Source organism: Megalobrama amblycephala, linkage group LG10, assembly GCF_018812025.1.
Source record: "Megalobrama amblycephala isolate DHTTF-2021 linkage group LG10, ASM1881202v1, whole genome shotgun sequence".
Taxonomy (NCBI): Eukaryota; Metazoa; Chordata; class Actinopteri; order Cypriniformes; family Xenocyprididae; genus Megalobrama; species Megalobrama amblycephala.
The window spans coordinates 2,205,554-2,219,686 of NC_063053.1; the positions used below are offsets into that span (position 1 = coordinate 2,205,554).

Consider the following 14,133-nt stretch of genomic DNA (forward strand, 5'->3'; position numbering starts at 1 on the left):
CAGAAAACTTTAAGCATTTTTTGATTTTCAAAAACATTCTGTATGATTTATAAGCTTGTTTCACCATAGGGACCTCAGTTTAGTTCCCCACGGTGTTTAGTCTGTGTGCATTCAGGAAACATTTATGAAATGTATGAAATGTATGGTTATACATTTTAAAAATTCATTGAAATATGTGCTCCTTGTGTGATTTTGTTCATATTTTTACTGTTTTTCTTCACTCATTAACCTTCTGCCTGCTTTGCATCTGCATCCAAGAAGCCGAGGTGTTACTTAACAAGCCTGTTTTACGTCTCACCATGGTAGCCAAGCTCATTTAGAGCAACAGTAGCCGTATTCAAAGAAAACAATCGCTGGGCTACAACAATTCAGGGCTGTAAAGCTTTTATATGTGTCAGCAGGAGCAGGAACAATCTCTGGCCAACATCCTTGGGGAAAACACTGACAAGATGCAGCTTACCAGGAAGATACTGGATTTGAAACAGGTGGGTGATTCCAGACAACAGCCGCAGAAATTGCTGCTAAATTATCAGCAGGACTCAATTATCGGTACTGGAAAACAATTGGCTTTTTTTGAGATAACCTGTATGTTAGTAAGTGCTTCTGATTTGCACCTTCCGTTTATACACTATTCATTGCTTACTCTACTTATTACTTGCTCACAGATGTCACTGATTCACTAACATCCTTCAAGCCAATTGAAACAGCCATTTGTACTTCAAGGGTTGGGAATATTAGACCAAAATTGGCAAAAATGTGTTCCAAACACCTGGTAAAAATGTGGCTTGGTTATTAGAGCTCAGGAAATGTTGTGTGCTTAACTTTCTTTCAGGATGAGCAGCTCTATCATAATCTTCATGAGGAAATCAATCATATGGCTCTCAGACTGGAAAAACAGGGAAAGACTGAAGGAAAGACCATCTCAACCCGCAGAAAACACATCAACAAAATGTTAGTGCACATAATAATAATACTTAATAATGATTGCAGACCTTTAGAGTCATTTTTTGTTGTACAAAGGTTTTAAAATCAATTATTATAGTTGATTATTATTTAATGTGTGTGTGTATATATATATATATATATATATATATATATATATATATATAAATGAGCAATATCACACTCGTAGCCATGCAATATTGGCTGTATATCAGCACAGCTGTGATCTGACCATAGGTAATCACAGCGTGCTGATATACAGCCATATTGCATGACTACGAGTGTGATATTGCATTTATATAACAGTTCGACGACACGAGTGTGTTAATAAATAAGAGTGTCTTTAAAACCCTCTTTTGGGCAGAAATACTTCCTTCCACCACGGATTAAAATCTCAAGTTCACAGTTGGACCAATCCTCCATTACTAATTCTAAAACATCACTTTAGAACTAATAACGACGGAATGTTGAGTCGCTTCATTGAAACTCATTGTATTTTGTACAGTTTTAGAGAGAGAGAGATCACCTGAGCAAGCATTACCTGTGTCTGATATAACATTCATTCTTCAGGTCGATGTCCATAATATTATATCCATTATAAAAATCTGTTTGAATGTCTGCTGATGAAAGCAATCTTTGTATTTGTCCTTTTTACAGTTTTACATACAGCACTAAAACAACGTCCTTTGTTTACAAAAGTCCCTTTCAATTTAAAAGTCTCTTGCGACTCACTGACTCATTCACTCGTAAAGTTTGCCACCATCTAATGGCGTATTAATGTAACTTTCACTCAATCCATATTACGCACTAATGGAGCCTTTCTCAATACCAAATACAACATATTATTTATATAAAATAATATTTATTAAACAACAATATTTACATTAACAACAACATCCATTGTAAATGAGGAAATAAACACAATTGTACAATTCAGTCAAACGTACAAAAGCAGTGCTCTACAGGATGTACGTTAAATATAGCCTTAATATTAAATGATTAAATTTAACATAACCCAATTCGATTTGCTCAGGAACAAGTAATAGATTAAGAAGACCAAAGATTGCCCGTTTTATGTACCCAAAATGAATTATATCTAATGTTTAACCACAATAAGAGACAGCGGCAAATCCCCGAAGCACTGGCCGAGATGAAGCTGTTCTCAGCGGGTACTTGAGCACCGAACAGCTGCAGACGGCCAGGAGCATCTCTGAAAACATCTAAACAAATTGTAAAATAGGCGCTATGAGTAAATATGAGTCACATATTCCAGGTCTAAACTACGTTCTTGCCTAAAAAAAAACACTTAAAACTACAGTTCGTGGTACAACAAGTGTAGTATTTGTAAAAAAAAAAAAAAAATTGGATTTGCTCAGCGCCATGACAGTCACTTCAAGCGGTCACTTCAATCAGATTCGAGAACCAGAAAGAACTGTTGTGTGTATATATATTAACACACACACACACACACACACACATATATATATATATATATATATATATATATATATTAACATATATTTATATTTTTTCCTTCTCATTATTATTTGTCAAATACCTAGGTGGCTAAAGGCCCAGTCGCACTTGAAAGAATATCACGAGAATCTCCAGCTTGCCCTCGAAGTCTCATCCTTCTACCAGCAGGCAGATAATGTCGTCTGTTCCATCAATAACATGGTAATAATTTTCCTTCATAGCTCCATCAGCAGTGCTATTTCTGTTCAAATCCCACAGGAAGGTCAGACCTGTGCCATTTTGCTTCGACGTGTCCTTTGATATGAATATACACCCCACTGCTGCACTGAATATAGAGATGCTGATGTAATCCAATAATGTTATTTATGGTTTTGCTCCTTTTTTTATCTTTTCATCCAGAGAAAAAGCCTCTCTCCAAGCAGTGGAGTGGAAAACGGCAGAGACGGGGAAATTCGGGACATTGCCAGTCAAATCATGGTGTGCGATCCAAAATTCATATCCCATTATAGCTACACGAGCAGTTGTGCCGTAAATGCGTCAGTTCACTGTCCAACTGTCTGTCAAACACCATCCTGACGCCCGTGTTTGTTTTCCTGTGTCTTTCTGTGTGGTTTCAGATGCTGGATGTGACCGTTTCCCAGCTATCCAACCTGCACCCGGCGCTGGCGGCCCGGGTCACACAGAAGCAGAGCGAGTTAAAAGACTGCTGGGCCGTCCTCCAGAAGACTCTCAGGTAACTCAAACTATAAACCGCACAAGCCCTATGGTGTCCTCTCGGGGACACGAGCCATTTCCCTCCTTAATGGGCGAACTGCGGGCTTTCCACAGAGCCGAAGGCGCTTTCCACAATCCTGTTTTTGTTGCATCTGTATTCCCCTCCACCAACCGCATGGTGCACAGCCAGGGAAAATGTTTCCAAATGATAATTAGATGCATATAAAAAATGTGTGCTTACTTTCATAATGTCAGCTATTACCAATCAGAATTTTCCCCTCCGAGTAACGCAATGTTTTAAAACACTAAACACCAAAACAAGCCGTTTAATATCACATTTTGTTTGGAAATTACTCTTTTGTTTGTTTGTTTGTTGCAATTTTGCCACTGAATCCAAGTTTGAGCTTGTTTTGCATTTTATTGCTCCATCATCTAAGGCGTCCGTATTGATTTCATCATCGGTCTAAAAGTCTGCGATTCCTGCTCTCGAGCCCAGTTAGTCATAATAAATAATGTGCTTACTGTGGAAAGATTGCCATCTCCTCCTTATGCCTTTGGTTGAGGATGAAGTATGTTTATCCCTGTAATTAGAGGAATTTATTCCTTATATTAAATGCATAAGGGTTTATTTGGGCAATGCAGATGTTTAATCAAGATGAATTCATGGCAAAAGTTGCTAATGGTAAAATAATACACAAGCAGCTCGTTCTGTTCTGTGAAAGTTCACCATTGAGTGGAACGTTTCTGAGGGAAATTAATAAAGACAGTGTTACTCTGTGCGATTATTAATATATATATTATATAATATTATATTATTATTAATTATAATATTATTAGTCTTTAGCGACCTGGATCTAAAGCTAACATGGATGGATCTCTAACCGCTGCAATAGTATAAAACTCTCCTGATATTTTTACAAAAGAATAAAATAAAGCATATTTCGTTACCTTTTGGTACTTAGAAGGGTTCAATTTGAGCTGATGCTCTTTACCATCATCACTGTCATCGTCAGTGCTCATTTCCCCAGTACAGTCACAGTATCTGGCTCATATTCGGCATCTCAACCATATTCTCAAATCTGTCGTTTGCAGCGTCTTAAAGTGCCCCTATTATGCTAAGGGCTGGGACAATACATTGTTTATTCGAGAAATGATTCTGCATCGATTCTAAGATTTTCCAAATGCATCGCGATTCTCTCTCGAATCGATTCGGAGCTTAGTTTTCTACAGCAGATGTTAGAAACAGTCGTACTCTGCTTCCTTCCAATTCCTTACGCGCACCACTTGAACCTTCTATAAAATAATCATTCATAAAGTTCAAAAAGGTTGAAGTGAAGTACAGGGGTGTTTGCAGTGGGCTGCTTACATTAATCTTGTGTCATAAAAGCATTCGGAGGTGCAAATACATTGTCAGAATCAGCCGAATGCACGAGCGCTCTTCTTGGTGAGCATTTGAGCATGCGGTTAAAAACTAGCCTAGAGCGTCATCTGCTGTTAAAAACTAAGATCAGAATCGATTTGCGATGCATTCAGAAATTATCCCTGAATTGCAATGCATCGATAGTATTGTCCCAGCCCTAATTATGCTATTTTAAAGGTTTTCATTTTGTTTTGGAGGTCTCTTATAACAGGTTTACGTGCATCAAAAGTAAAAAAATGCTTTCATTTTTGCATGATATACATTGCACATCACCACATTTTTTAATTATTCTCAAATGACTCGTCTGATGATTCAGTCTCTCTACACCCCTCATTTCCGAGAGCCTGTTGTTTGCTGATGATACTTATAATATAATTTTGTGTATGGGTCAATGTCGTGATGGCCATTTTTTTCTTCCAAAGGCCTTAATAACAATAAAACACAAAGATATGACATCCAAAGTATGTAAGGTAGTACAACTAGACCTCTTTTATTGAATCCAAAAAGTTTTAATTATATTTTGCTACATATAAAGATATTTTATTAATGATTTCAAAAAATAATTTGGTTTAACCGTCCAATACAGCCATTTAATTTTTTTGATTAAAATGTAATAAATGTATATATTTTTTATTCTGGCATGATTTTATAACATCATATATCAACATAGTGCAAAATGGTGTTAAAATTACGTGTAGAAGTCGTTGCTTTGTTACGAGAAAGAATGTCCAGAAAAATGAATTTCATTGATGTCATTCGGAGTAACCAATATAAAGGGACCATTCTGGATCAAGTCATGCTGTCAATATCATGTGACAGGATGTGACATCATTCAGACACCTGCAAAGGACCACATGGTCATGAAGCAAAGTAACTAACTCTCTCTTAACTATTTGAAAAATTCAAAATTTTAAAATTCTAAAAATTGTTAAATTTTAACATTTTTTAAATTTTTTACAATTTTAAAATTCCGCTATAAAACATGGAAAATGTTGTAATATTTTAAAAACTTGTGCTAAATATAAAATGTTTGGTTGTTCTTTTGATAGATATCAGCCTGTTAGCATTGATTGATAATATCATCATTCAGTAAAACCAAAAGTGTCATTCGGTAAAACTGAATTTTTGTTTTTTTAATAAATGACAAAAGCAGTGTTAATTGATTATAAAAACCACATAATCTCATTGTTAACACTTAATACAACTTCAAAATTAATTATATCTCCATTATGTTTTTTGACACTTTTAAAAACCTTATTCATCAATGATCCATATATATGCACGTATGCATGTGTGCTTTATCCACCATAAGCTTATAGCATTTCATGCTTTAAATCCCTTGAATCTGGTTATTCCCATGTGTGTATTTATTTTAAGACATGATGTAGTGTGTTTAGTCATCCTCTTAGTGGCTTTGTTTTGAAAATACTTTTGGAAGTTACAAATACCAGATGTGTAATCGGCTATCATCGGTTGCTCACAGTCACTATATTAAATCTCCATAGAGTGACAGTAAATGAGAATCCACCGTCGACATAATTAGAATCAGGAATTGTGCTTCTGTGTTCTTGGCTTCGGCCTCCGGTTCTGCTGGCAGGTTGATTTGATGGCTGACTGTTTGTGTTTGTAGGAACGAAAAGGCAGCTCAACTACCCTCCACCCCCTCGTTAACCAGGGAAGGCAGTGACCCTGAAACCTCGAGCCAAGAGACGCCCGGCAGCGTGGGAACAGACCCACACAGAATTATGGGAAAGGAGGTTAAAGAGGAACAAAATCGCCTGAAGGGGTTTACGGTATGCAGTTTTGATTCTGTTATAATTGTTCAACTTTATTATATTGCTTATTTTTCTTTCTACCTTTTTTTGGCACTTGCGTTAGTGTCTCCCAAAGAATCAAGCTATAGATATTATGGCAGAGAGTTCTGTTGATTTTCTTTCATCATTAGGAAAAAGAAAAAGCATTTGAGGAAGTGACTATATCACATGAAAAATGTTATTTATATGTATTTGTTCAGTCCACAGCTAATTAAAACGATTGCCAAATAGTTTCTGTTAAGAGTCGTCATTTTATGTGGCTGACTGCAATTGTTTTCTTTAAACGGTGGGAAAAAAATCTCAAAAAACTGAAGTAAAAAACTTCTTGAAGTGGTAATAATGCTTAATGCTAAGCCCCTTTATTATACATTTGAAATATTCTGTGCAAATTAAATGCTAAACTATTAAAGAGGACCTATAACGCCTCTTTCACAAGATGCAATATAAGTCTCTGGTGTCTCCAGAATGTGTGTGTGAAGTTTCAGTTCAAAATCCCCCACAGATCATTTATTATAGCTTGTCAAATTTGCCCCTATTTGGGTGTGAGCAAAAACACGCCGTTTTTGTGTGTGTCCCTTTAAATGCAAATGAGCTGTTGCTCCCGCCCCCTTTCCAGAAGAGGGCGGAGCTTTAACAGCTCAACAACAACAAAGCTGGAGAATCTCACGCAGCCAAAATGACTAAAGTGTTCAGCCTTACATTGTTCAAACCGGAGTCGACACTGATGGAGAGACTCAGGAAGAAGTTACAACTTTTAGTTGTTTTTACTGCTTGACGCTGAAAGGGCGATCAGCACTTGCCATAATTACATAACAGAGGCTAAACATGAGCAAGTGTTAGTTCCTCTAGCATAGAGCTGATTCTGTGCAGCAGTCGCTAGAGTTTTGATTGTAAACGACCTCTGACACGTTGAGTGATTCAGCCACACAAATACACTCACTTCACTCCACGGATGATGGTGCAGTTATTTAAGTGGGCAAAATGTAAGGCTCCTCTTTTCCTGCTTGTCGGTTTGGATGGGATGTAAATGAGTCAGCTTCTGTCATTTATTTTATGACATCCCGTCTATCTAACAAAGCCCCGTTGTCTGTGAGACACCACATTCAGGAAAAGCTTTTCAAGGTGTTATTGACACTGGCACGACAGATCTAGACGTTTCCATGAAGTATGACGCGCTTCGATTGTGCTGCGAGGGCAAAAACAGGCAGCCAGGACTCTCTCAAAACTCCCAAATCTAGAAGTTTTCATATCCTCTGACATTATGGCTGAAATAACATCTTTTGGATGTACGTGCAGAAAATAGAGGAAAACAAGCATTGGATTAATAACTTAAACCATTTGTTATATTACAGGCCATTAGCGCTGAAGAAGAGCTTCAGTGTGTGCAGTATGATTATCTTGGATGTTTCTCCTTCCTTTCTCATTCATTTTTTTTTTTAAATGAAATTAATACTTTTATTCAGCAAGGATGCATTAAATTGATCAAAAGTGACAGTAAATAAACAGTTTTTTTAACCTTGTTTTCAAATAATCCTGAAAAAATGTATTATATAAAATATATTAGATGTTTCTCGTGCAGTAAATCAGTATATTAGAATGATCTCTAATGGATCATGTGATAAAATAAATATAAAATATATGTGATATATACATAAACTTTTTGAAGAATACCATAGTACAACCATGGTAAATCTCCAAATAACTGCTATTTTATATGCATTTAATAATTAAAACTAGTCAAAAACAAATTATTTGGTGCATCTGGATGAAATTGTCCAGAAATATATACAAAATATTCTTACAAAAACTGGCATCAAATGATAATACTGTGGTACTTTGAAATTTAACATGGCACTGAAATTCATTTTTACATGTCCAAAACACCATGGTATTACTTTGATATAAACCATGGTACACTTAAAGCACCATCTGATCATCGCCATTGCAGTGGTATTTTACATGCAGAACTTCTTTTTCTCAATATTTCATGGATGCACTTAAACTGATACTGCCAAAAATGAAGAGTAATTTCCAGTAAAACATGAACCGTTTCGTCCAGGTGGACCTCGCTTTGTTTTTTGACTTTTAATCCTTAGATCCCAACATAAGCGTTGCATCAGGTGGTTCTCTGGCTTTGGCTTCATTGGCGCAATGCTGGCGATATTCTGGTCTGAACCAGGCTTGAAACAATGGCCACTTGTGTCAGTGCTGGTAACAGAGGTTACCTGGGTGTATCGTGTATGGGAGCCGCACTCATTACTCTTTATGGAGACTTTTACTGGAAGACTCAAATCCCCAAAACTAGCGAGATGCCAGATGGCACCGCCGGTCCAAAAGCTTCTAACCGAACGGCTCTCACAAACACACAAATGCTTGAGTAATACACTTGTGCATGCTTAACTTTCTCAGTAAGATTCTCTTCAAACTGTTGTTTTATCATGACTGCAGTTGAATTAAAAGAGAAAAATGCACAAAATTTGTGCTAATAACCACCATTATAGCTATATTTTGAGCCTTGGAAAACAGACCAGGCCACTTTCTTCCTTTGCTCCGTGGTCCAGTTCTGATGTTCACATGCCCAGTATTGGTGCTTTCAGCGGTGGACAGGGGTCAGCATGGGCACCCTGACTGGCCATACACAACAAACTGATGCACTGTGTATTCTGACACCTTTCCATCAGAACCAGCATTAATTTCTTGAGCAGTTTGAGCTACAGTAGCTCGTCTGTTGGATCGGACCACATGGGCCAGCCTTCGATCCCCACGTGCATCAATGAGCCTCGGCCGCCCATGATGATTTTGATAGATACTGACCACTGCAGACCGGGAACATCCCACAAGAGCTGCAGTTTTGGAGATGCTCTGATCCAGTCGTCTAGTCATCACAATTTGGTCCTTGTCAAACTCGCTCAAATTCTTACGCTTGCCCATTTTTCCTGCTTCTAACACATCGACTTTGAGGACAAAATAATCACTTCCTGCCTAATATATCCCATCCACTAACAGGTGCCGTGATGAAGAGATGATCAGTGTTATTCACTTCACCTGACAGTGCTCATAATGTTATGCCTGATCGGTGTATCATACTGTATGAGCCATAAAATCCTCAAATATGATACTCAACAAAAAAACATATGCAAATTTTTCTGACCATGTCAGACTTTACAGGCTAGTTTCTCAACCTGACCAAGCTGGTGTTTAGTTGGTTGACTAAAATGCCCAAACACAACCAAACTAACCTTGGTTAGTTTAAAGAGTTAGTTCACCCAAAAATGAAAATTCTGTCATTAATTACTCACCCTCACCCTCATCTTCAGAACACAAATTAAGATATTTTTGATGAAATCTGATGGCTCAGTGAGGCCTGAGCAATGACATTTCCTCTCTCAAGATCCATTAATGTACTAAAAACATATTTAAATCAGTTTGTGTGAGTACAGTGGTTCAATATTAATATTATAAAGTGACGAGAATATTTTTGGTGCGCCAAAAAAACAAAATAACGTCTTATATAGTGATGGTCGATTTCAAAACACTGCTTCAGGAAGCTTCAGAGCGTTATGAATCAGCGTGTCGAATCAGCGGTTCGGAGCGCCAAAGTCACGTGATTTCATCCGTTGGCAGTTTGACACGCGATCTGAACCGCTGATTCGACACACTGATTCATAACGCTCCGAAGCTTCCTGAAGCAGTGTTTTGAAATCGGCCATCACTAAATAAGTCGTTATTTTGTTTTGTTTTTGGGCGCACCAAAAATATTTTCGTAATATTAATATTGAACCACTGTACTCACATGAACTGATTTAAATATGTTTTTAGTACATTAATGGATCTTGAGAGAGGAAATGTCATTGCTGGCTATGCAGGCCTCACTGAGCCATCGGATTTCATCAAAAATATCTTAATTTGTGTTCCGAAGATGAACGAAGTGAACTAACCCTTTAAGCTGTTTTTTTTTTTTTTTTAATCTAAATGAATATTTTTACACGTTATGAGGTACAGCATCTATCCGTTGGTGAGCATGTGTGAGTTTCTGTGTATGTATAACCAGACTTCTTGTTTAGTGACGTGAGGTAAATATGATGAAGAGGCCTGTATTTCTGTCTAATGGCTCCCAGATGCTACGAGAGCAATTGGCTGACATCACTCCACAACTTTACACTGAAACGGAGGTCTTGAAAGATAGACAGAGAGAGCTGATGAAATACGAGCAAAAACTCAAGCGCTAATTGGCATCAGCGCTGGGAACGGGCAGACAAAGCCATTCGAGAGCTGGCTGTGACATAATTCACAATTCCTTACGTTTCATCATGGAGGAAAGGTGCTAGAGTTTTTTGAAGTGAGCATGTGGAAAGGAGATGTCCGTAATGTTTAAGCAGTATGTAATTACGCCACGCTTGTTACTCAAGCGCTTCACGCTCGCGGATAGCATGCTAACGTGCCGTCGTGCGATTAAACTCGAGGCTTCCACTCCTTGAGTGGCGTGTTTATAAATGCTATTAAGCCTTGTAAATTTGCTGCGCGCTCCAAATGGCACTTTCTCAGGCGACTGTTTCTTTCTTTCTCTCAGGCATCATGCATTTCTCTCTCCCAAACTCTGACTCATTCATCCTGAGCTCATAATCAGAGAAAGCCCAGTTCTGGTTCATATGCTGCCATAAAGCAAAAACGGGCCTATGGGGTGCCGTGCATGAAAACCCATTTTGTCTGGGTGAAAGCACTGTTGAAGTGTTGCTTGATTTTTGTTTTCCAGCAAGTTATTATTGTGCTAATGTTTCTGTTTTAATTGTGTCCTGATAAAAAACTTTAAGTGTTTATAGCATCTTTTTTTAGGAAATATCTGTCTTCTGTTTGCACTAGAAATGGGATTGGCGTATTTAATTGCAAAAATGCATGTTTCAAATGTAAAATTCCAACTGGATTGAAACTAGCGCTTTGGGTTTCCATTCCAAGTTTCCATCCACAGTCAACTTGCGTTTTTTCACAACAAAAAATCAGACCTCAAGCTCCAAAAATTACCAAAAAAAAGCACCATGAAAATACTCCATGATATACCTAGTCACTAAAATTGAAATAATTGAAACCGGTTGAAATTTAAATCATTATATACAGAAAGTCTTGTATTCAGATCATAAATGCATTGCATTCTCGTCTGCATTCAAAAAAGTCACTTAAAGGGGTCATGAACTGAGAAATCAACTTTTCCTTGAGCTTTTGATATATAAGAGGTCATCATACTATAAGAATATCCTGTAAGTTTCAGAACTGAAAACTTCCTTGTTTGTCCAAAATTTCGGACATTTAATGTTACCAAGCTCAGTGAACGACTCGTCCTGGAATGTTCCTATTTATGACGTAATAGATAGGTGAAACTCCGCCTCCACAGAAGAAATCAACGCCTACTTCATCATTGCAATGTTAGCCCCGCCCACTGGTGTGTTAGTGAGATGAGGAGGAGAGAAGAGCAATACAGGACTAAAATAACATTACCTTTCAAAGGATCCTAATGCAGGAATATGGTTATTTATTTTCAACAATGTGAATGTCTCAGTTGAGCTTTATTTATTTGTATTCGATACATTTCACTGTGGATTCTTTGGTAAATCAATCACATTTCGGACTTTTACGATATGGACTCGACAGTAATGCAACAACATGTCAGTAACTGTGTTCATTCTAATGCCTGATCTGATATTAATGATTCATGTACAGTCAGATGATCTTTGTCTGTGTGTCAGTAAATCAAACCAGTGACTAAATGCTCAACTTCACCTTGTTTCTCTTAGTAGGATGAAAATAATCTGTTATTTAAATGGTGATTAAATTATTTATAAAAAGCGATCAAAGAACGCTCCCTTTACAATCGCTGGAGCTGTCAATCAAACAGAGTGAGTTTATCAGTGACTGAGTTCTGGATTCGCACCAAAACTCCCCTTTTATTCAACAAATCTCTTATTTACATTGAGTTTGCACTGTTAGTTATGATGAAAGCATTCGTTAGTGTGCAGAAATTGACAAGATCACTGCTTTCATGAGCTCAACAACATGTCTGTGATCGACTACAATGTTCATCACTGCAACCTTTCATGCCACAATCTATAATCTAAATATAATCAACACTTTACACGATAAGTTAACCTTGAGAGCTGTAAAAACATGCTAAAAGATTTCAAAAGTTACACATGTAATACTAAGTTATTTAATATGCAAAGATGTCAGCCAATCACAGCAGTGGGCATTTACACTGAAGTCTCACAGCAGACACGCCCCTTAAAACAGAGCGTTCAAATCAGAGGGATAAAATCAGGGTAGCAAAAAATGCCTTTTATTTCTAAATTATGACAATTTTTGATGTAAAAATCATACTAACCGTATAAGTATAAGTTCATGACCCCTTTAAAGATGCATCATACAACGTTTTATATCAATTACGTCATTGGTTCTTGCATATATTACTGATTGCTAAGTGCCAAATTGGAATATATGTGGACATATGAGTTTTGAGAGCGTATATGCTACTTTATGGTGCGTTTTATCATCTGTCCTCTTTCACTTTTATTGTTTAGAACAAGATCAAAATTCAGTCTCATTTTGTGTTTCATGGAAAAAAGAAATAGTAAAACTGGAATGAAATTATGATAGAATTTTTATTTTTCGGTAGTATACTTCTGTTCAAATGTTTTTGAAGTCTCTTCTGCTCACTAAGGCTGCATTTATTTGATCAAAAATAAAGTAAAAACAGGAATATTGTGAAATATTATTACAGTTTAAAATAGCTGTTTTCTATTTGAATATATCGTAAAATGTAATTTTATTCCTGTGATGCAAAGCTGAATCTTCAGCATCATGTGATGTTATTATTATTATAGTGTCATGTTGTTTATTGTTGATGTAATGTACGTGAAAAAGCAGCGCAGCCCGAACAGAGTTTGTGACCTTCTACTCAAGACATGATGGCGAGTGAGAGAACAATTATTTTCTCGTGTTGGCTTCCTCCTGTGACGCTGGAGCCTGTTTAACAGCTGCTTACTGTAACTTTCCAGAAAAAAAGTATTCCCTTTCTTTCTGGGATTACATCCACACTGTCCGCACCTCCAACCGCACGCTGATATTCAAACTCAGGTTATCCAGCCAACCACGCAGTTCAGTGACACATCAATATCACGACGGACCACCGTGTTTTAAACAAGCACACACAAGGATCCATTGTAGCTGTTTAAACACATCAATGTCTGCTAGATGAACACGCACCTTGTGTTTTCCTTCACAGGGAGTTTGGGTTCTTGCCACTGTCGCATTTGGCTTGCTTAGTTGGGTTTAAAATAGGGCTGCCTCCTAAAAGTCGACTAATTGTTAGTTGACGTGAAGAGGCTTAGTCAACCAAAAATTTTAGTATTACTGGTTAGTCGCAGAAAAAAAAAAAACTGGTGGCGAAGTCACACAGTCTATGAGGGACAGATCGTTAACGGCGGGTCCTTGTGTAATTACAGTATGTCCTATCATCCATCAACCTCAAATATGGCTTATCAATTGAAACATGTAAGTAGAAGCAACTTTACTTGGCTGCTTGCTCTATGGTTAACCTAGATAAATGTACACATATCCAAGTATTTGTGTGGGGTGTGGAAGCTAAATTGTAGCTCGCTTAATGCACGCGCCGGCGCGATCACTTGCATTTAACTTAAAATACTCCATCAGTTTTGGTCTTCTATCAAGAGTAGCCTATACATAATTCGAAACGGACTCATTTTATTTGTGTACACTCAC

The 14,133-nt window shown here is 37.3% G+C and overlaps 1 protein-coding gene across 5 annotated transcripts in view; it reads left to right on the top strand.

The window, feature by feature from the left end:
• LOC125276453 (spectrin beta chain, non-erythrocytic 1) overlaps positions 1–14,133 on the top strand; it is a 72,801-nt gene that overhangs the window by 22,694 nt on the left and 35,974 nt on the right. For all 5 annotated transcript variants that reach the window (XM_048203922.1, XM_048203925.1, XM_048203924.1 and 2 more), the window contains 6 exons: positions 402–485; positions 833–951; positions 2,505–2,619; positions 2,818–2,895; positions 3,036–3,151; positions 6,183–6,345. In XM_048203922.1, coding sequence (XP_048059879.1) covers positions 402–485; positions 833–951; positions 2,505–2,619; positions 2,818–2,895; positions 3,036–3,151; positions 6,183–6,345 — 675 coding nt within the window. The remainder of the gene's footprint in view (positions 1–401; positions 486–832; positions 952–2,504; positions 2,620–2,817; positions 2,896–3,035; positions 3,152–6,182; positions 6,346–14,133) is intronic.